Source organism: Diplotaxodon limnothrissa, linkage group LG20 (genome assembly GCF_057381915.1).
Source record: "Diplotaxodon limnothrissa isolate DT_005_m linkage group LG20, D_limnothrissa_male_GT1.1, whole genome shotgun sequence".
Taxonomy (NCBI): Eukaryota; Metazoa; Chordata; class Actinopteri; order Cichliformes; family Cichlidae; genus Diplotaxodon; species Diplotaxodon limnothrissa.
The window spans coordinates 35,176,790-35,197,770 of record NC_140615.1 but is presented as its reverse complement, the minus strand read 5'-3'; the positions used below and the strand labels follow the sequence as shown (position 1 = coordinate 35,197,770).

The window sequence follows — 20,981 nt, the reverse complement described above, 5'->3', positions numbered from 1 at the left end:
ACACTGTTGCGTTAGCAAAAGAACCACCACCAGAGGGCACTGTGAGATGCCTCATAAGCCGAACAAACTGTGCCGACAGGAAGAAGCTAAATATTGGAAAAGTTTACCAATGGCAATAAAGGGGAGCTCTAATTATCCCACATTTAAGACTCATCTCAAACAAAGGCCGATCGTCAGTGTGTACAGTTTGTAGTTTCAGTACCTTTAGTTTGTAGTATTACTGCAGCATTACTGCGTTCTGTCAGGTTCAATCCTTGTCTCTCCATTCTGTTTGTCACTTGTAGATTTTTGAGACAATGTGGCAGCCTGGACAACAGCCTGCAACACAGCAACACAGCAACTGTGAGGCAACACAGCAACTTGGAAGCAACGACAACGACAGGAAGACGAAGATGCTCTCAGACCTTGAAGCTTCTCTTCCTCTTCTGGACGTTTTGCTCGGGATGGAAAACGATAACGTAAACTTTGGGCATGTAGAGCATCCCGAGAGAGACGAACGCACTGAGAGACATGGAGACGGTAAGAGTGGCTGTCTGGATGAACATCTGTGGAAAGAGAGGCTGATGCTGAAGAACGTTTGTCCACGTAAAGGTGACCTCTGTACAAATTCATTACTTTGACTTCTAGCAACCCCGACGTCCAGCAGATTCACCAACAGTCACGATTTTTTAAACTTTTCATGGTCGAGGCAGATTTTCTTTAGAACTCCAATCAGCAGAAAATTGCTCAGTGGGATATCGGTGAACGCCCGGAGTTCAGTAAGTCTTTGTAACAGCCTGAAAAGAAGAATTTCAATCAATTTGTGACCAAATCAGGCTTAAAGGGACATTTTTTTAAAGGTCACAACTGGACGACCAGTTTGCTATTCGAATGTTTTACTGGTGCACCTGTGAAATATGCAAAAACACACACTGCAACACGGAGGTGTAAACAGTACTGGGTGTTGCTGTGCAGTTTACCAGTTTATGCTTCACGTGAAACAGGAAATTTATCAAAACAAGTAGAAACATAGATGGAAACACAGAAACTAAGACAAAAACTGAATTTGTACAAGACTGACAAGCTGGAAAATAAAAGTTTGTTATGAATACTTTTGTTCTTCAACACATGCTGAAATCTCCAAGGCAGCTTTCTGTAATTTCTTTAAGTAGTCTTCAGGAATAATTTGGTACCTCAGCTTCTTCTTCCTGTCTCCCTTTTTACTGAGGCTTCAGCGAACAGTAGACAGATCAGCTGAAGGTTCATCTGCTGTAGATGTTTCTATACGCCTGTCACTTCTTCTTTTGTCCTCTACTTGTTTAGTTTCCTCAAATTTGAAAGAGAACTGCTCACGGTGCTGAGATATGCCACGTTTTCAGCTACAACCTCGTTGTGAATCACCTCGTCGGTGCATAAATAATATTTCATGCCAGTCAAATTTTGTTATCTCTGCCATTTTTCCTAGATTCGGCTAAAGAAATGTGAGTACATTGTGTGTTAGTAGCAGTGCCTAAATATACAAAACAAAATTGTCTGTTATGTGTAGACACTACACTTCCATAGAGAGAGTTTTTATGCCTGAATGATTCATTGGTCAACATTAAGATCTTTAATGAATAAAAAAATGATGAGGTACAGAAACTGGACTGAAAATGAGAGAAAAAGCAGCGAATGTCCAAAGAAAAACCTCTTCAGAAAGCCTGACGAGCGATGGTTCAAGACCAGTTTAAAAAAATAACTCTGGCTTGTTGGAAGCAAAAAATAAAGAAAGGAAGAGTTCAGGACATTTGCACAATGCTGTGTGTGACATGTGAGGACATAAAATACATACAGCACACACACTGCAGCACGCACAGGAACCCACAAACACAGTGCCAGCAAGTTTCCATCGCGTTGCTTTATTTAAGTGCGTGTGAACTCCTGCAGACATGTTAATTCCCTCAACCACACAGCTGTGTTTCCATCACTTCAGACGATATCACACTAAGCTGGATTCGCTTTCTGGGGTCTGACCTTCACTCGAAGTCTTACTGCTGAACCGCAGTGATTTACAGGAACCTGTTTTTGTCTCCAGAAGAGAGGCGAGTGGCCACAGTGTGTAAACAGATTTATGTCCCCACAGTCAGAGTAAAACCACACACGCTCCCTCTCTCCGTTAATCCTCCTGCAGCTCTGTGTGCGTGTTTGTTCTCTCGGCCTCAGATAAAAAAAAAAGACGACAATAAAAACAGCTTCTTTTATTTTCTCCTCCATCCAGCATCCGTCACTCCTCGACTCTGAGGCAGGAGGAGGAGAGACGAGGAGCGAGGAGGACTGAATGTTATCAGAGTGAGGCAGGAGGAGCAGAGGAGGAACAAAAGAGGAGGAGGCGGAAGGATTTTAATTCTAATTTTAGTGATTGCTCCTCCACAATATCGCACACTCTTTCCTGGATTTTACACAAACAAACAAACAAACAAACAATCGCACTTAATGTAGTTTTAGCGTTTCTCGGTTTCCGTGGTGACGGCAGCTTATTCCGTTCAGGCTGACGGTGACAGGCAGGAGCCCGTGTGAGCTGATCGACTCCAACACGGAGGAAATCTGGCTCGTGCTTCACCTCTGTGCTGTTTCTGGCAGCTCTGGTTGGTTTTCAGCTGGAAGGAGGGCTGCTCAGTGCAGGTCTAATGAAACACCTGCCAGACTGGCTGCTGTGGTCTGCTGTACAGCTTCACACAACATGCAGACAACATGTCACCAAATCATTCAGCAGGACTGCAAACTGTGCTGTTACCATGAAAGTTTGGCCTAAGCGGTGACCTCAGGCTACAGGATCCGAGCTATTAAAGTGGAAAGAGCAGAAGCAAAAACACACGAGGATGGTCTGCTCTGTATCTTTATGTTTGCACTCGTGTTAAATCTCTTCTTCCCAGAAGCCTCTTTTCTTCTTCCCCTGTGGTTTCCTCTCCGCTCTGAGATAAATCTGCTGGACGTGCTTCTTTCTGACGCTGCTCTTTCCTTCCTCTTATTTTAGTCTTTTATTGTCTCTTTTATCTGTTTGGTGGAGCTCTTTGTAACTTTGGTTTAAAAAAGTTATTCTATAATTACGTCCTGTGTTTGTCCATAATCTGTATAATCCAGCTGTTCCCCTCTCAGCCTGGAAATGCCTCCACTTTGTGTCTAATTCTGCTCCGGTTTATCTGCAGCATTAAAGACTCGTCCCTCCCTCAGCTCAGACTAAACCACATACACTAAAACCCGCTTTCACCACATTTCTGGGTCAATTCACAGTTTTAATTTTCCCCTCACAGGAAACAAAAGCAGGAGCTCGTCGCTCTGCAGGTGAGGACGTATTTGTGTTTCCCCGTGGCTGTAAATAAATAAGCCCAGCGTTTAGGCACAGCTTGCGATTATATCACATGACCTTCCTCAGCGTGATGATGAAGGTCCTATTGCGGACATGCAGGAAGGACGAGTTCAGAAATGAGTTCAAGCACAGCTCATCAGAATTCAACAGTGACTCCTGGTTTCCTCCTTAAAGAGTAACGAGATCCTATGAGGTTCACCATTTCAGGTTATTTGTTAATGAGAGTAAAGAAATGCATTTTTTATATTAGCATCAAAAGACTTTTTATGTGTCTGCTGGGTTCAATCTCCCTGACGGTCTGTCACAAGAAAAACTGAGGATCTATTGATGTATATAACAGATGAAGCCAATATGATGTCAGCCATACCGTTCACATTTTGAACCCTGTGTGTTAGACTGATATTTGGTAATTAGTGCATAAAAATAAAACTAATTTGTCCAATCAAAGCACAGGCTTCCTGCATGGACATGCGTTTGTCTGATAAGTCCGTCACAGAGGCACCAGCACCAAAACATGACAGAGAAGTTCGATTAACCCTGAAAACAATATGCTGACAAGACAGTCAGCCTGGTACCGCCCGCTCTGACCAAGTTGACTGCAGTTCTTTGAATGTCCACCTGAGGCTGCGTCCAAAAGTGAATCATCTTCTACAAACAGGAAATTAGATCAGAAATAAACATGTTACAACCTGCTACATAAACGCCTTTGTAATCCTTAGGTTATTTCCCCCCACCGTAACAGCAGTATGGTGGCTTTATTTTTATGTAATTCAAAGATCTACATATTATTAATACATTATGCATTTTAGAAGCACATCTGCTCAGACTCTCTGCTGAACTTCAGCTAATATGTGCCAGTGAACTGGGTCACTTCACTGTATTTGTGCTGTTGGTGTCTTGTGGAGTATTCTTAATGCCATTATCTAACAGATAATATAACGCGGTGTGATTAACTCTAAAAAGTCTGCAGTCTAGTTTTGGTGAGTGAAACTCCAGCATCTGAACGTCACGTTACTCAGCATTAACTGTGTGTAAATGTGTGTATGTAATGCACTCCACCACAAAACAGCTCTATGCAAACCAGTAAGTCAGGTCACATGATTATATCTATGTTTTTGTACGTGCCTTCTTAAATATACCCGATTCTGGTTGCAGCTTGACCTAGCTTGGCTCGGTTTGGCCTGGTTCTTACCTTCTCGGTGGACTGTGCGGTACCAAAGAAGATGGGTACGAATGCGAGCCAGACGATGCAGGTTGTGTACATAGTGAAGCCAATTGGTTTTGCTTCGTTGAACGTCTCTGGAACGCCACGACTCTTCACGGCGTACACCGTACACGTTACCTAACAGCGAAACAAGCAGGATTGATAAAGGTTGCCTAGCAACATCGATGAATCTGTGCTCTATAAGATGGTCATTGACGTATCTGCTACAGGTCAGTGTGTTACCATGAGAACGATGCTGTAGCTGAGGCAGCAGATGATTGACAAGTCAGACATGTCACACTTCAGGATCCCCCGGGCCAGGTCAGGGTTCGGAGGGCGGAGCTCGTCATAATCGATAATGGTGTGAGGGGGGACGACGCCAAACCACACAAACACACCGAGGACCTGCCGCGCACACAGAGAACAAAAAGTGGGAATCATGTGAGGAGATGCTATAGGCGGAAACAGGAAGCCATGTGGCGCCTGTGGACTCACCTGGACACAGATGAGGATGAAGGTGATGACCAGCTGGGATGTGGGGCTGATGAATTTGGGCGGGGTCACCGACCTCTTGCCCTGTTCAAAGATGCGGTAGATGCGGTTGGTTTTGGTCAGCATGGCAGAGTAGGTGATGGCCATGCCGAGGCCCAGCAGGAGGCGCCGGAATGCACAAACTACCACACCTGGCTCCGCAATCATCAGGAAGGTGATCAGGTAGATCAGGAAGATACCTGCAGCGAGTGAGAGAGAGGGGCGGACAGGTGACGGCACCCTCAGAGCTGATGACGTCATCATCACAGCTGATGATGTAATTACCGATACACACCTGTCAGCAGTACATAGCTGAGCTCCCTCCCTGACGCCCTGACAATGGGCGTGTCATTGAAGCGGATGAAGGTGATAACCACAGCGCTGGTCGCCAGGATACCGAGCATAGCGAGAGAGGCAGGCACTAGGGCCCAGGGAGAGTTCCACTCCAGTTTGATGATGGGAGTGGGACGGCAGGCGGTTCTGTTGGGGACCGGCCGCATGTCTGACGGACAGGTCTCACAGTTAAACTCATCCAGCTGGTACTGATACCCATCACACAGCTGCAGACAGGGGAGAGAAACTGTTCAGACTGAAGAACGACTGTCATCGGTTTTAGAAGCACAACATTCAAACGATCAGAGAAAAGACAGGTTAGAAGACAAACTCGAATCCAGTGATCTGTAATGTGCAACACTTGGTGCCAGTGAGGGACAAAAATCTTTTTAACAGGAAGAAAACTGATGAAGCTTAGTGCTTGAGGGCTTTGCATGTCAGCAGAGTGATGTTATATTAAACTGTAGTCAGATTTTGTTGGGACAATAAAAGGAAGCTAATAGTTTTGATTTCTAGTTTCTGCTGCAACGTCTTGCATCAACTGCAGGCTTTCTCTAAGACAGGATGTTCCTAATTTTAATAATAGTGCACAGATAAAGCGAAGATGATCTAAACAGCAAATTAATTATAAATTCTCAGAATTCAGGTAAAAAGATGCATGCATGCTGCACGTTTACCTCACAGTGCCAGCAGCAAGGAACCCCCTTCACCATCTTCTTCCTTTCTCCTGGTTTACAAGGAAAACTGCAGATGGACTCTGGAACGGATCTATCCCCTCCTGACCACTGCATCTCCTCCAGCTACAGACACCCAGGAAGAAAGAGAGAGGCATACAGCCACACAAAGAAAGACAGAACACTAAAACCCAGCAGGAGTACTTTCATGTTCACTCTTCTTACATTGAGTCTCAAATTGTTGGTCCACTGGCCGATGACATGGTAGCCAGGGTGGCTGTGATTGGTCATCTGAAACTGGAAGATGTCGTAGCGTCCAGGAGCGTCTCCGTTCTCGTTGAACAAAACGCTTGTACCAGCACTTCCTGCGAGACAGACAGGCCACGTCACCTTTAACAGCTCATCTCCGTGAGGCCACATGTGGCATCTCCACTTTAAGGGGAAACAGCAGCTACACCCAGCTGCACAATAACTACATTATTTGGCTGATAGAAAGCTGGACAAGACAGTTAAAGACCCAACAACTCAGAGTGTAGCTAGTTAGGACACTTAGCTAAAAGTTGGTCATTCTCACATGGACGTGGACCTGAGCTGAAAGAAATAGCAGGAACATAATCCAGTTTGACAGTAGGACAGAATGAATCAACATATTAATGAACCCAAAGGGAACACTGAAGCTTCAGGTGGAGGGATTTAAAGGATCAGTTTGACAGAGCTGGACTTCCTGCTGGGATTACCTCTGACTTTCAAAGCTCTGTGTTGGTTTAACTTTGGTTTAACTGCTCTTGAGGTCTATCCCAACACAAGCCAACCTGCTGGTCTTTTTGCATTTGTGCATACAGACAAGACATCAGAAATTCATGGTTGTATTAAATCTGATTTTATTCTGAATAGTTCAGCAGATCACAGAGAGCAGAACTACCTTTACTGCCTGTAACTGCAGCACATTCACTCAACTCTCACAACTCTCTCGCTAGTCCTTTAAGCAGAAAGCTTCTTCAGAGTTTTCAGCAGCTGCATCCTTTAATTATTAACACACACACACACACACGGTACATCAGAAAGACCGAGTCCACAGGGGAAACAGGCAAAGTGCATTAACTTATTATCTCTCCGTGACTCTGAATAAAAACAAAAACCAGCTGTGGAAATTAAACCAACACCTGAACCACGCAGCGATCAGAAGATAGAGAACTCCAGCTGATCCAGAACGTGTTGTCCTCGTAGAGTCATTTCCATTACAACTTGGTAATAACATGGTGACAGTGTGGTAATAAGCTGAAACAAGGCAGTAATAGTATGGAAACAAATTTTTACCTCTTAATTACTGGAAATTGCCAAAGTAATATCCAAATATTTATCTTGCGTCAACAGTGGTTTTAGCTGTTTAGTGGTTTTATATCAGATTGAAATGTATGTAACTGGGTAAGAACAGGTAATAACGAATGCCTGTAATGCAATACCAGTTTGTAGTAGTATAGTGATGTTTTGGTAACAACATCATAACCTGCCAGCAATAAAATGGTAATTTTCTATATCTTGACATGTGGCAATAACCTCATAGTATGAGCATAATATTGGTTGATTCCATACCATATTAGGATAAATGGCATGGCCTGTATTTTTATAGTGCTTTACTAGTCCCTAAGGACCCCAAAGCGCTTTACATATCCAGTCATCCACCCATTCACACACACATTCACACACTGGTGATGGCAGCTACATTGTAGCCACAGCCACCCTGGGGCGCACTGACAGAGGCGAGGCTGCCGGACACTGGCGCCACCGGGCCCTCTGACCACCACCAGTAGGCAACGGGTGAAGTGTCTTGCCCAAGGAGAAAACGACCAAGACTGTGCAAGCCGGGGCTCGAACCGGCAACCTTCCGATTACAAGGCGAACTCCCAACTCTTGAGCCCCGTGGCTCAAGATATTATTACCATGTAATAATGGTTGAATAAATCCTACCTTATGTCTGCAGTAGTATTTTTTGTTTGAAAGTAACATTATAAATAATGTGTTTAACATTGTGTGATATTAACTGAAAACATGCATGGTGGTCCTGTTTCTGTCTAATTCCACATTAAGAATGAACAATGAAGTTTTGCATTGTTTAGGGAATTATAAATAAACGATCACATGTGTTTCCAGGTTATCATCATTCTTCTTGAGGTTTACTTTAATAGGCTATTAACATGGAATTAGATATAAATGTGAAATTTTGACTCTTCACGAGTCACTTTATAAAAATTTGCACATTATGCAAAGATATTGTCATTTTATTGGTAGCAGGTTATGACATTGTTACAAATATATTACTGTCCTATAAAAACTGGTTTTGCTTCAAAGGCATTAATTTATTATAACATTATTATCCCCAGTTTCTTGCCTATTATTACATAGTTACATAGATTTCAATGTAATAATATTATCCTCCCCAGTGTTACCAAGTGCTCCTCAAATGGGATTGTCGATCATTGTGTAGTTCACAATAATGTTATAAAGACTCGATTTTACAATAAAAAGTACCTTAAACTGGTCATTATTGTGATTATTACTGTTAAAAATAAGAATTATTATGATTTCAAGGCACTTTGTATTTTTTTATATAAATAAAACTTGAAAAATCAGAGCAAACAATCCCCCTTCAGCACCCGCTGCCCATAACACCGAGGTTACAGTAATAACCGAATATATCAATATATCAGCAGGCTCTCCTTTAAAAGTAACTTTCAGTCTAAATGAAGAGAACATGAACTCAAAACACTGCTCCTCGTACTCTGTTGCTCTTTATGATGCAATATTTTCATTATAGAGAAAAATCCCAATATTAGTATGAGAGGGCCTCAGAGATCACATGACCACCAGGTGTCTGTCTGCAGGATTCAACTTTGGTTGTGTTGTCCCTGTTCAGGTTTGTGTCTAGTCTCACAGAACCAAAAATCAGCCTTTCTTAAAGTTCAATCTCCTAAAAATCAGAAAGAACCATAAATAAGAACACAGTTGGACTAAAATGATAAAATATTGATGATTTGAAGAAGATGAAGTTTATGTAGAGGGAGACGAAGGAATGAGAGAGACTGGCGTGCTTTGTGGCATGCAGCTCCGGTGGTTACAGATGAAATCCTCTCGGTCTTCCAGCTGCTGCAGCTTCACATCTTTATAAAATATGGATTTGATGTCTAACAGGAACAGTTTGTTCAGTTGCTTGAAAAAAAAAAAATCTAAAACCTGGTCCTGAGGAGTTTCTGTAGATGTAGAGAGATGCTAAAAAAACAAAAAATAAAAACCCATCGATGGGGTTAGATTGATTGGTTGATTCATTCTAAGTTGCTTACAGGTGTGAAAGTGAGTGCCAATGGTTGTCTGTCTCTTTGTGTTAGCCTTGCATCATATTGGTGACCTGTCCAGGGTGTACCCTGACCCTGTGGTAGCTGGGATAGACTCCAGCCCCTCTACGACTCCGATAAGGATACATGGAAGAGAATGGATGTTGGATGGATGGATGGATGGATGGAGACTCCTTCACTGGGACAGTGAAATCCTGCAGACCACCCGGCTGGTGTCCCTGATGTCTATGAAATGCTAACGGTTAAAAATGTGAAACTCCTCTTGAAAATTGAACTAAAGTTGCAGTTAACGCATTTATGCAGCATTTAAATAGATTAAAATGTCAATCATGTACATTTAATCTCTGTAATATTCTGGATATCTCTAATTGAGCTATTTGTAAGTATCAGAGCTGTTTCTTATATTCAGTAACTTTGTAATATGCTGTATTATTTAATTTAATTCAGTCTGTTGCTGTTCTTATCGTCTTCGAGCACCTGTAACCACATCATTTCCTTATGGATTAATAAAGTATTCTGATTCTGATAACAGAAAGAGTTTTTTGTAGCTTCTCTCTGGTCAAAACTGGTTGTGATACAACGGCAAAAACTGAACTGTAGACGTGTGAATGTTGATATTGATCCACAAAGATTAGAGATCTTTAGAGATCGAAGATCAAATCGTCTTTACAAAGGTAGAAACAGAGATCAGAATGAAACACATTTATCTGTTTTTCTTTTTAAAAGACAACTAACAGCAGCATGACTGTGGACAGACGTGCACAGGCTGCAACACGAGTTATTTAAATTTCACTTCTGTTTCATTTGTGGCACGCTGAACTTACAGACTCAGGAATGCTGCTTGATTAATGTCAAGTCAATTATTCCAGTAGGAAACATGGAGGTTTCTTGTTATTCTTTCTATCAAACAACTTGCTTAAAAATGTGTTTATATCATTTTATTTGACATTTTATTCGATGCAGAGATTGTAGAAAGTAACTCCGGAATAAGGAATCATTCTTATTAGAAACTAATGAAACAAAGATGTAACTCAAGCCGACATCATGGTAAAGTCCAACTATGATTGGACGTCATGAAAAGACCAGCAGCTGACGGTTAATCAACGTCTAAATGTTTGATGGCAAAAACAGAAAAAAGTTCATTGAATTGACTGAAACATATTTGTATATGAATTAAAAGAGAGAAAAAGGCTACACTGCAGTCATACGGTAAATATTTTAGTCAGAAGATTATTCATCTGTCTCATGTTCATGTTGTGCTTTATTTTTTTTCTACTCTTTTGTCCTTCTGTGGTCAAATTGGGTGTGTTCCTGGGATTTGGTGGCATCACTGAAGGTTACTTGGCAGGAGCTTCAGTTTTTGTTGTGTCTGTTTAAACATGATAGATTGCATAAAAATGGTTGCTTTAAAAAAAAACAACCCTCAGCCCTCGAGGTTGCTGCTTGCTAAATGTGAGCTGTGCAGCTTCTTCTTCCACTCGTGTTGCACTGAGAGCAAACTACACAATCCCATTCCCTGCTATAAACTCTCACTGTTCCTCAGTCTGAGTGTAGCTCTTCTCCCCCTGCATATGTTTGATTTATGAAATCCAACGTCGTTTCACCACATGGCACACCTTTGACTGCCACATTCATTGTATCGTCCATTTGTGTTAACATTAAGCTCTTAGTTAACATAAATGATTCATGAGCCTCCTCCCTGTGTCTCCTCTCTGCCGTGATGCTTCACAGTCAGGTCCCGAGCCTTCAGCATCTTCAGAAGAATCTTGTTCACACCTGCAGACTCACATCAGCACACTCGTACATGGATATGTGTGAGCTTTTCTCTAAGTCTTACAGATTAGCCTTCTCTATTAAGGACAGATCCGTCACTTTCAGGAGTTCCTCAAAGGATTCTTTCCACTGCTTGTCAGTTATCCCTGGTCAGTGCATGCAAATCATCTTCTCACTCAAAACAGCCAGGACTGATTCTGCCCTGAAGCTCTGCTCCCCTCTTAACCTCAGTGTGGAAGATGTACACCTGACCACATCCTGGTCCTCAGGTGTTTTGGTGCTTCAAAAATGCCAATTTAATGTTTACCACCCACATATGACAGCATCCGCCCCTCGGGCCACTTGTTTTTCTTACTACTGCCACGTAGTGTGAATCCCAACCTTGATACCTCCGGAAAGGCAGTCCAGCTGCTCTCCAAGGGTTTGTTTCCAGAGTGCGGAGACGAATTACACCCAGTTGGCATCACGTTTTTTCCCCAGAGAGATGATGTCCATGGAACCAGTTTTACAATAGCAACCAAACCAAGCTCTCTGCCCATTCCTCTAGCAACCACAATGCCTCACGAGCCAAGGTTCAAGACCAGGTCTGAGTATGAGGACACATTCGTATCCTTACTTCAGGTAAAGCACTGTTACCGTAAAACAGTGTAATGTTTTGTCTGCGTGTTTTCTTACCATTGAAGTTGACGGTTCTAATGTAGTTCAGCAGCACTTGTCCCTCCACAGGGTCCATGTTGTTGCAGACTCCGGAGCTGCCGGGACACATATCCTGGTGCATGTTGTGCAGAGCGTGAGCCATGGCGTAGACCGCATCGATCACAAACTGAACCTTTCCTTCCTGCTCGTAGAGCGAGTCCCGTCCGATCCTCTCGTCACCTGCAGGAACACACACTGTGTCATATAATGGGAAACTACTCGATAAGTTGACTCACAGCTGGTCCCAGACGCCCTTCAGGTGTAGCCACACCTGTACATTTCTTCTTATCGGGGTCCAGTTTGATTCCAGGCCGGGTCAGTTTACATCTGAAATCGTCTTCCCAGAACTCAGCAAACCAGATGTTCCTGCGGTTGTTCTCCAGGGAGCGAGTCATGAAGTACTGATCAAACCCTGCACAACAAAAGTATAACACGCATAAAACACAAACAGCATCGAGTCTGAAAACGTCCAGATGAATCAACTTTTTGGGATTCCAGCCTGTTGCGTTTTTGTTTTCTTGGTTTTACCGTCAATCGAAGCCCGCTTTGGCAGGATGGTGACTGCACCCTCGGCAACATCCTCCAGCTCAGTGACCGGTGAGCTTTTTGCACCCCAGCTGTCTGACCCCACAAACAGGAAGTGGCCCGTCAGGTTAGCACGTTTTGCTGCCTCAAGGACACGCCTACCAGAAAGAGACAGAAAGAATCAGACAGTAAGTGATGTGACAACACATGAGGATGAGTCCGCTGCCATTGCTACTCCTCAGCCTCTGAGCAGACACACATATGGTATCGATTTCAAAGTCGCCTCATTCCCCAGAAAACTTGACCTCTGACCTTGAGGTCAAGGTCAAAGAGATTGAAACTCATCTGAGTTTTTAATAGATGCAACTATGGTATTAATTTGAAAATTCTGACTTCCTTCTTGAGTTATCGCATTAACAAGATTTTCAGAACACTTCGAATTCCATCAACCTTAAACGGTTGAGAAGTAAAATAAAATCAGTTAAACCTGAGAAAAGTTCCAATAAGTTCTTCATATTATGACAATGTTGTAAAATATCTGCTGGTGGTTTTTGGAGGTCACTGGTTTTTCATAGTGTCTAATCACCTGCACTGCTGGTCAAAACTCCTGATCTGGACTAAACGTAAAAGGATTAATGGACTTAGTTGTGGTCAGGTTGGGTTTTTTGTTAAACAGACTTCTAGGACCGCCCACTTTCATCTGTGCAATATTGCCAAAATCAGCAACATCTGGTCTCAAAGTGCTGATGAAAAACTAGTTCATGCATTTGTTTCTAAGCTGGACTATTGTAAGTCTTTATTATCTGGTTGCTCTAAAAGCTCCATGAAAAGCCTTCAGTGGACACAAAAAGCTGCAGTGATTACTGAAAGGGACTAGAAATGGAGAACATATGTGTCCCATATTGGCTTCTGCTCATTGGCTCCCTGTTAAATCATTTTCCTCACATACAAAGTTTCATGATCAGGCCCCATTGTGTCTCAAAGACTTCAAAGTGTCATATTATACCAAAAGAACGCTTCGCTTTTAGACTGCAGGCTTACTTATGGTTCTTTAGAGTTTCAATAAGGAAAATGGGAGGCAGCGCCTTCAGCTATCAGTGGAGCCAGCTCTCAGTTTGGGTTTTATTAAAGGTTAAAGTAAGTGCTGAATCAGCTGATCCTGAAGCATCCCTTATTTAAGCTCCCATAGGATTGTTGAACCTTCCTATAATGTCACCAGAAATGGCTGCCCCTGGTGTGTTGGAGATCTCTTCTTGTTACAAAGGAGTTCTTCCTTCCCACTGTTGCCAAATGCTTTCTCACTGGGGATTGTGTAATTGTAGTTCTCTCTTTAATACTTCATGGTCTTTACCATACAGTGAGACAGTTATGAAACGGACCTTGTTGTGAACTGTTGCTACATAAATAAAAAGGGGATTTCTACAAAGTGATGTTTGTGTGTTTGTGTGTTTACTTGATGTCATCCTCATTGGCAAAAATGATCACGCCTCTGGCATTACTCGTCTCCATCAGACGTTTGATGATCTTGTCAAACTCTCCAGCTGTTGGCTCGCGAGGAATCTTCACCGACTGAGCGATACACACCCCACCTGACATAAAAAGAAAGATGTTACCAAGAGATGGACAGATCAGGAAAAACACGCAAGTTGAAAGAAAGCTCTGTGTACCAGCCTCTCTGGAGATCTGCATGAAGGCGTCGACTCCGCTCTCTCCATAGTTACCCTCCGAGGCCAGGGTGGACACGTAGTTCCAGCCCATGGCTTTGACGATGTCCAGCATGGCCTGAGCCTGGTATGAGTCCGGAGGAACCACCCTGGAGAAGTAGTCGTACCGGTTGTTATCACTGAGCTCCGGAGCTGTGGATGCATAGCTCACCTGAGGGATCTGAGAGACAATCATCCAACAGGTGACAGGTTTAAACAGAATCTGATCAAAGACGCGTCCTTTATCCTGACAGTCAGCGCTCAGGTTAAATTAAACACACTGGTCAGACTGGAGACACTGCTGGAGTTTAACAGGCCAGGAACACAATACGCACACACGCACGCACATAGAGGATTAATGTTGTGTAACAGCTGAGCAGAATGTGTGTCAGAGCCTCAATAAACAGAATAACAATCACATTAACGCACAACACTGCGCCTGTGTGTATGTGTGTGTGTCTGTGAGCAAAATAATGAAGGTCTTCACATTAATGAGAGCAGACCTCGTTATGACAGCCATCATCATCATCAGGGAGAATCCTCAGTGGAGCGAAACAGACATGAACTGAGTCTCACTTTACAGCCTTCACTTTTATCTCTGCACTTAATTTATGTCAACAGTGAGCACCTAGGAACGCTCCATGGCACCATCAACCCCCCACCAACTCTCTGTGACATCACCTAGCAGGGGTGCAGGTCTGTGCTCAGGTGATCGGGTCCTCTCAGCTTTCGGTTCTCTATAAAAGAAGGCGTTAACGCAGATAACGCTGCTTGCAGCTAATTGACCAGTTTGCTAAATTTGGTAGCTATGGCTCATGGGATCAATTGGGTTATAATTGTAAGGTTGGTGGTTTGACACTTGGCTGTTCTATGCACATGCAGCAGTGTCTCTGAGCACGACACCCATCCCAAATCATGAGCTTAAAGTACGTAAATGGAGAAAATGGCTTTCAGTGCACTTTCCATTCATCGGTCAAAACATAACAGTCATGATTTAATACAGATGGGGCTCCATATGTGCCAGAAGCTGAAGTTTGTAATGTGTGATTACGTGTATTCTGCTGGGGTTTGCTTTAAAATTCAGCTGCTGAAAATATACCCGAGACACGTGTGTGTGGTTCACGGACACTCAGTCAGGAGTAGGGCTGAACGATATATCGCATTTGCGATAATATCGCGACATGATCAAGTGCAATTTTCTAACCGCAAAGGCTGCGATTATACTCTGGACATGTCCAAATTCATGGGCTGCATCCTCCTGAGGCCGCATTTGTAGACCGATTACGTCACAGCGACGCGCCGAAGGCTGTCCAAATTACTACCATATCCCAGAATTCATAGCGCGGCCCAGCCAAACTCCAGTTTCCAACAATGGCGGCCGCTACTAAGTTTTAAAATTACTCATACTAATCTTTCTGGGTCACAAAATAAACTTTTAAAATATTTTCAGGCGAGAAAGTAGTTGTGTAAACATCAAATATCTGCTCGGTTTATCAAGATATCCCATATTTGCAAAAGTGCTTCGACGTTTTCAGAGGCGTCTGCTACCCACCAGCTCGACAGCTAGCCGGGAGCTCGAGGGTTACTGATGCGGCCGAGAACGGCACAACTCCCGGCACATCATTTTCAGATCACCGCGGAGTTTCGCTGCTCGGGTTAAACGTGATATATAAGTCACTTAGACAACCTAAAAATGTTATTGTTGGGCTTTTTTCAGTGTTTTGTTTGTTCGTGAGTAAATCGGTTTGGCTGAGATTAAAGTTATTAGATTAGATAAAATAAAACTTTATTAATCCCCCGGGTGGGTTCCTCCTTGGTTTTCACACAGCTGACTAAACGTCAAACAGAAAACTTATTAAACAGAAGTATGAGACAGTCGAGAATTTACACCAGTGTCTGGTTATATTTTAGATAGCAAGAAGCAGACGGCCGAGTTTATTAAACTCCACCGAGACAGCGGTGACGCTAATCAGAAGGCTAGACCATCCAATTTCACGCCTTTAAATTTTAAAGGCGTGTTTGTGTGTGTGTTTATACAATTGCTATTATGTTTGCACTTTATGTGTAATGTTACTGACTGCAGAGATCAGTAAGATGTGTGTATTTTTTATTTATTAGTTTTATTTATTTAATATTATTTTTTAATTGAATGACTGTCTAGTAGTTCACAGATGTCGAAAAACTGAGTGTGGTAAAGCCACTGATTTTGTTTATGTATATTTCTGCAATCTGCACATTGTACTGACTTTCATTTTAATGTTTACACCAGGGTTCCTTGTCAGCACTTTATGCTCAGATGTTTGTAAGCTAAAAATAAACTATTGTGTATGTTCAAATATACTGTTGTGATTGAAGAAGTTAAATAAAAATGTCAGTCATCAATTCATGCATCACCTCATGTCATCATAACAGAGGTCTGTCTTCCAGGAAAGAACAGTTTAAAATTAATGTAATATAGTATTGGCCATACTATATGATGTATTGCTTGTCTTTGTTTAATAATACAGAAGACAAAGACCTTAAAAAATAATCGCATATCGCATCGCAATCGCAATATTGGGGCAAAAAATCGCAATTAGATTATTTTCCATAATCGTTCAGCCCTAGTCAGGAGTGTAAACCCGGTTCTAGACTGAACCTTCAAACCCGGCTCTGAACGCTCAAAAACCCTTTAAAAATCTGACCTAATTTGAGGACACACATCTTCACAAAAACGCACACAGAGAGCACCCGTAACAGAGTCATTAAAAGCTTTCATTAGAGTCAGTCAGTCATCCAGACACAAAGTGTCTGTTTAAAACATTAATCCACCAACCAGACGGCTTCATCCATTCACTGTCTGCCCTACTGTACCTGTCTGTCTCTAAGAGTGTATGTTAAACCAGATTAGCCATCCTTATATATATATACACAATCCATAAGAAGTTATGGGTTGTATAGAAAACATGGGCGTGATCGTCGTGACATCACCTACTAGGTTGTAAAATCAATGCCGTTGCTGTCTGGGTTGTTATGAAAGAGGGGCGGATCTGACTGAGAAACCAAACAATACTGCACAATCATCTGAAAGCATACCTTTGAACCCAATGCCCTTTCATGTTTTTCTAACAAGAGCCACTGCCTGCTGACCACAAAGCTCTTATAAGGAGGGCAGTTTTAAGATAGTGGTGTCTTCACCATCCACACCTAGAAGATACGTACATATTGTATATGCATGGGTCTGTGGGTGAAATTTGTCTGTGGCATCTGCAAAAAGCACCATTACAACACACATGCACAATCAACCTACACTTGACTCCTCTTAGTTTTGCACCCAAAATGGGAAACCTGAACTATAGATACTGAAAATGAAAGCCAGACACCACATTTAATTATTATAATACAGTCACTCTTGATATATGACAGAGAGCGGCGATCTAAAGTGTACTCCTACATAAGTCGATTAAGTTGATGCAGCCCCTTTGAAACCAAAAGAAACAACTCAGAGAAATTGTACAATTCAAAAATGCTAATCTATAGAAGTTGTGGTGGCGGGTATACTCATATTCATCATTAAGAAACCAAGAACAACTTCAGGCTTCTTTTTAACACAAAAGGGTCACAGCTCTGTTGAGCCTTGTAATCCTTTAGTTCTCAGAATTAAATACTTTATGAAGTTCTATATAAATAAAGGCTGTGGTTCGTTTTTTGATCTTCAGCTGCTTCCTGCAGATGGCCCAGATACATCACCAAGCACAGATGCTTGCTTCTAAACCAACCTCAATATTCCATCCAAACCCGGCTCGGGTGTGAAATTTATGGTTTTGAGGGGTTTTGTTGTTAACTCAGTTTCCCTGGGTCTTCCCTGTTGTAGTTTTGTGTCTTATTTTGAAATAAATATTTACACATTACCATAGTGACCAGAGAGCACTAAGGGGCAGAGAGGAGGGTGTTACTCTCAATGTTGTCGGTGCATTTCAGGAGGACGTTGCTAATAAAGTTACACAATTACAAACAGAATTTATTATTATATTTAAAAAACAATACCACAGTTTATGTTTTGGTCGTATCATTTTATTTTGTTGCATTTATCCACAACACCTAAAGGCCGGTGGTGGAAATATTGTCTGACATTAAACCGTCCGTGGCACAAAAAAGTTTGGGGACGGCTGGGCTGCATATATAAACCTTTAACTTTGAGCCTTTTTGCTGATATCCAGCCTCTAACGCTGACAGCCTCTAACTATCTCCTCAAAGACTCACACATGGACTCGTCTCCATATTTGTCCTGCTGGATCTCAGTCCTGCATTTAGTTCATGTTAATGAAGAATGATGCAAACAGGCTTCTGTGATAGAGCCGGTACTTTTTAAACTTTACAGGTCAAAGTCTGGGTCACGGTCTTATCGTCAGCGCTGAATGAGGTTACTGAGATCCATCCATAAGGTTATGCTTCAATATTGCCCAGACTGCTGGGGGGCTTCTTATAATGCACTCACCACCTCAACCAACTCTGCTGTCTTTTGCTCTCCCTGCATTTATGTGTTATTAATAACTATTGAATATCATTAACTTTGCGTTTTTGGTCTCCTGTAGTTTGTGCTTTGTCACTGCTATTCTTACACCTCCTCGTACTGGTATCATCGGCTCCTGGGCTAAATCAACAATGTGTGTTATTATTATTTTGTTTGTTGTCTCCCTATGATCTTTTCTAAGTGTGCTCGAGGCGGCTTCCTGTTAAAAGGGTGTTTTATTCTCCCTCATGTTGCTAATAGGAGAACAGTTGGCCTTCTCTCTATAGAGTGAGTCCAAGGGTTTTTTATCTTGAAATAGAAACTGCTTTGAATGGATCAGTGCTGTATAAATAATAAATAAAGAATGAATTTGAAAAAAACAAATCTAATTCTGCACGTTTTTTTCAGACCACCATACAAATGAACACACATTTTAATTTCACTTACATGAAGAATTTATGTCGTTCAAAAATGAAATAAATAAACCATGAAGTAAAATAAAAAATAAACTAACAAATTCTCAACTTTCTAAACAATTTTTTGTTGTAAATGATGATCTAATATAAAATAAACTGAACTTCATTCTACACCTGATTTAACTCACACTGCTGTGTTCTTGTTTCATTATGCAATGGCAGTATCCCTTTGTTAACTGTGCAGAGTCTAATCTGACTGGGAAATTATACTTATTGTTTTGTAATTGTAATCTAACAAACAATAAGGTCTCCATTTTTGGATTTACCAGATTTAATCTGACCAACAATGTTGGGATTTTGCCCAGCTTTTGTGTTTGAACTCCTTCCCCTCCACAGTTGCTTTTCAAAAATTATTTTCTATAAATTCAAACTGCTCAAGAATATCCACCAAGAAGCTCTTTAACATCCAAATGATGCCAGTGATACATATACTCCAATAGCCACTCTATTTCTTGTTCATTACCTTACTTTAAAGGGATCCCAGTCCATATGTGCACCAGTCTCCAGCACCAGTGTATGTTTATGAAGTCTTTTTGCAACCCCATGTAATCTAAAACAAGACATTTGATGTATTTTGCTCTGTGTGGAGTAAATACTGAGTAATCTCTCAGTTTTTAGTTCAATACTTCACAACCTCCAGTTATTTTAACCATCTTTAGGGCTAACTCGCTATAATCTCTATATTCATGCTGTATAAAAACAGGTGTGCTCTTACTTCAAAAAGCCGCAGGATGTTGGCCACCATGATCGACACAGAGCTGGCTGATGCTCCGATCACTCCCACCACCCTCTCCGGCTTTCGGATGATGGGCGGCTCGCCATTGGAGCAGCGAATGTCGGATGTGTCTTTCTGGATAAGAGCCTGAACAAAGGTGAGTGACTGTTCCAGAGCGTAGGTGTCTCTGGAGCAGGTGTCCAGGATCCGGGCCCCAAGTGTGATATTTGGCAGCAGCTCAGGGTCGCTGTTAATCTGGTCCAGAGCGTACAGCATGGCCTCCATGCGGTGGATCCCCTTTTCCTTCTTTAGCTCCCCACAATTTACACCATGGGGTCCGCGGGCATGGATGGGGAACAGCCCGCCCAGAGTGATGTCACCTGGTATCTTTATGGAGTGGGGGTGGAAGTGCTGGTGAGAAGCGCTCACCTGGACCACCTGTCCACCAGTCCAGAGGCAGAGAGATAGCAGGAGGCGGGGCCACAGATGATATTGGTAGAAAGTGCAGAAGAAGACATGAAGGTAATGAAGATGACGATGATGGCGGAGGGGGAGAGAGGATAGGGCAGGGCCTGATGATGTCATACTGAGGTGATGTTCAGAACTGAGCTTTCATCCTGCTGTGGAAACCTAAGGAGACAAGAAACAGTCAGTGGTGTCAGTAACTCCACTACGACTCAAAGATTGTCCTGGTTTTTGTGAAGAAAATAAGACCTGGGTTGATCTAATATAGCCTGAAAATGATCAGAACTGTTGCATAATAATCATAACTCATTAGACTGGTTCTCTGTGTAGGCATACAGAGGCAATATTTCACTACATTAGGAAAAAATGTGTCTAGTTCAGAGTCAGAAGAATCAGCTTGTGTGGGTTTGATAATGGCCAACAGGATGGCGTGAACTTTATTTCAGCTCCATGATGGAAATTAACAAAATGAAATAAATTTGATACAATTTGTGTTTGCTGTGCTATCACATATCACCACAAAAATGTGATAAGCAAAATACAAACAGAAACTGGCACAGGTCCTCAAATGGCTGCTTCATTAAACGGTCAGAGCCAAACTCTGCGAGGCTGTGAAAGGACAAGCGCACAGTTTAGCTTTTAGGGGCATTTTGAGGCTACAGTCAAACCCACAGTTGCTTCACACACTCAGTTCGCCAGATTTATTACTTCCTCTTTGA

General features: G+C 42.2%; 1 protein-coding gene across 1 annotated transcript; it reads right to left on the bottom strand.

Moving 5' to 3' along the window:
- Positions 1 to 228: 228 nt before the first annotated feature.
- grm6a (glutamate receptor, metabotropic 6a) lies at positions 229 to 20,382 on the bottom strand. The gene is made up of 14 exons (XM_085345276.1): positions 19,798 to 20,382; positions 14,079 to 14,295; positions 13,865 to 14,000; positions 12,415 to 12,569; positions 12,158 to 12,298; positions 11,866 to 12,066; positions 6,293 to 6,432; positions 6,071 to 6,193; positions 5,356 to 5,620; positions 5,025 to 5,260; positions 4,773 to 4,934; positions 4,518 to 4,667; positions 405 to 545; positions 229 to 318 (listed from the first exon to the last, which is right to left on the bottom strand). Exons 1-14 carry the CDS (start codon positions 20,380 to 20,382, stop codon positions 229 to 231), a joined length of 2,742 nt encoding a protein of 913 aa, XP_085201402.1.
- Positions 20,383 to 20,981: the final 599 nt, after the last annotated feature.

What these genes read in the sequence shown, in the direction of transcription:
- grm6a (XM_085345276.1), bottom strand. Translation starts at nt 20,382, where the DNA reads ATGACATCATCAGGCCCTGCCCTATCCTCTCTCCCCCTCCGCCATCAT. An exon ending in CTTGCTGCTGGCACTGTGAG is followed by an intron (nt 5,621 to 6,070) that starts GTAAACGTGCAG and finishes CCCTGTCTGCAG; the next exon opens with CTGTGTGATGGGTATCAGTA. An exon ending in CAGCTATGTACTGCTGACAG is followed by an intron (nt 5,261 to 5,355) that starts GTGTGTATCGGT and finishes CACTCGCTGCAG; the next exon opens with GTATCTTCCTGATCTACCTG.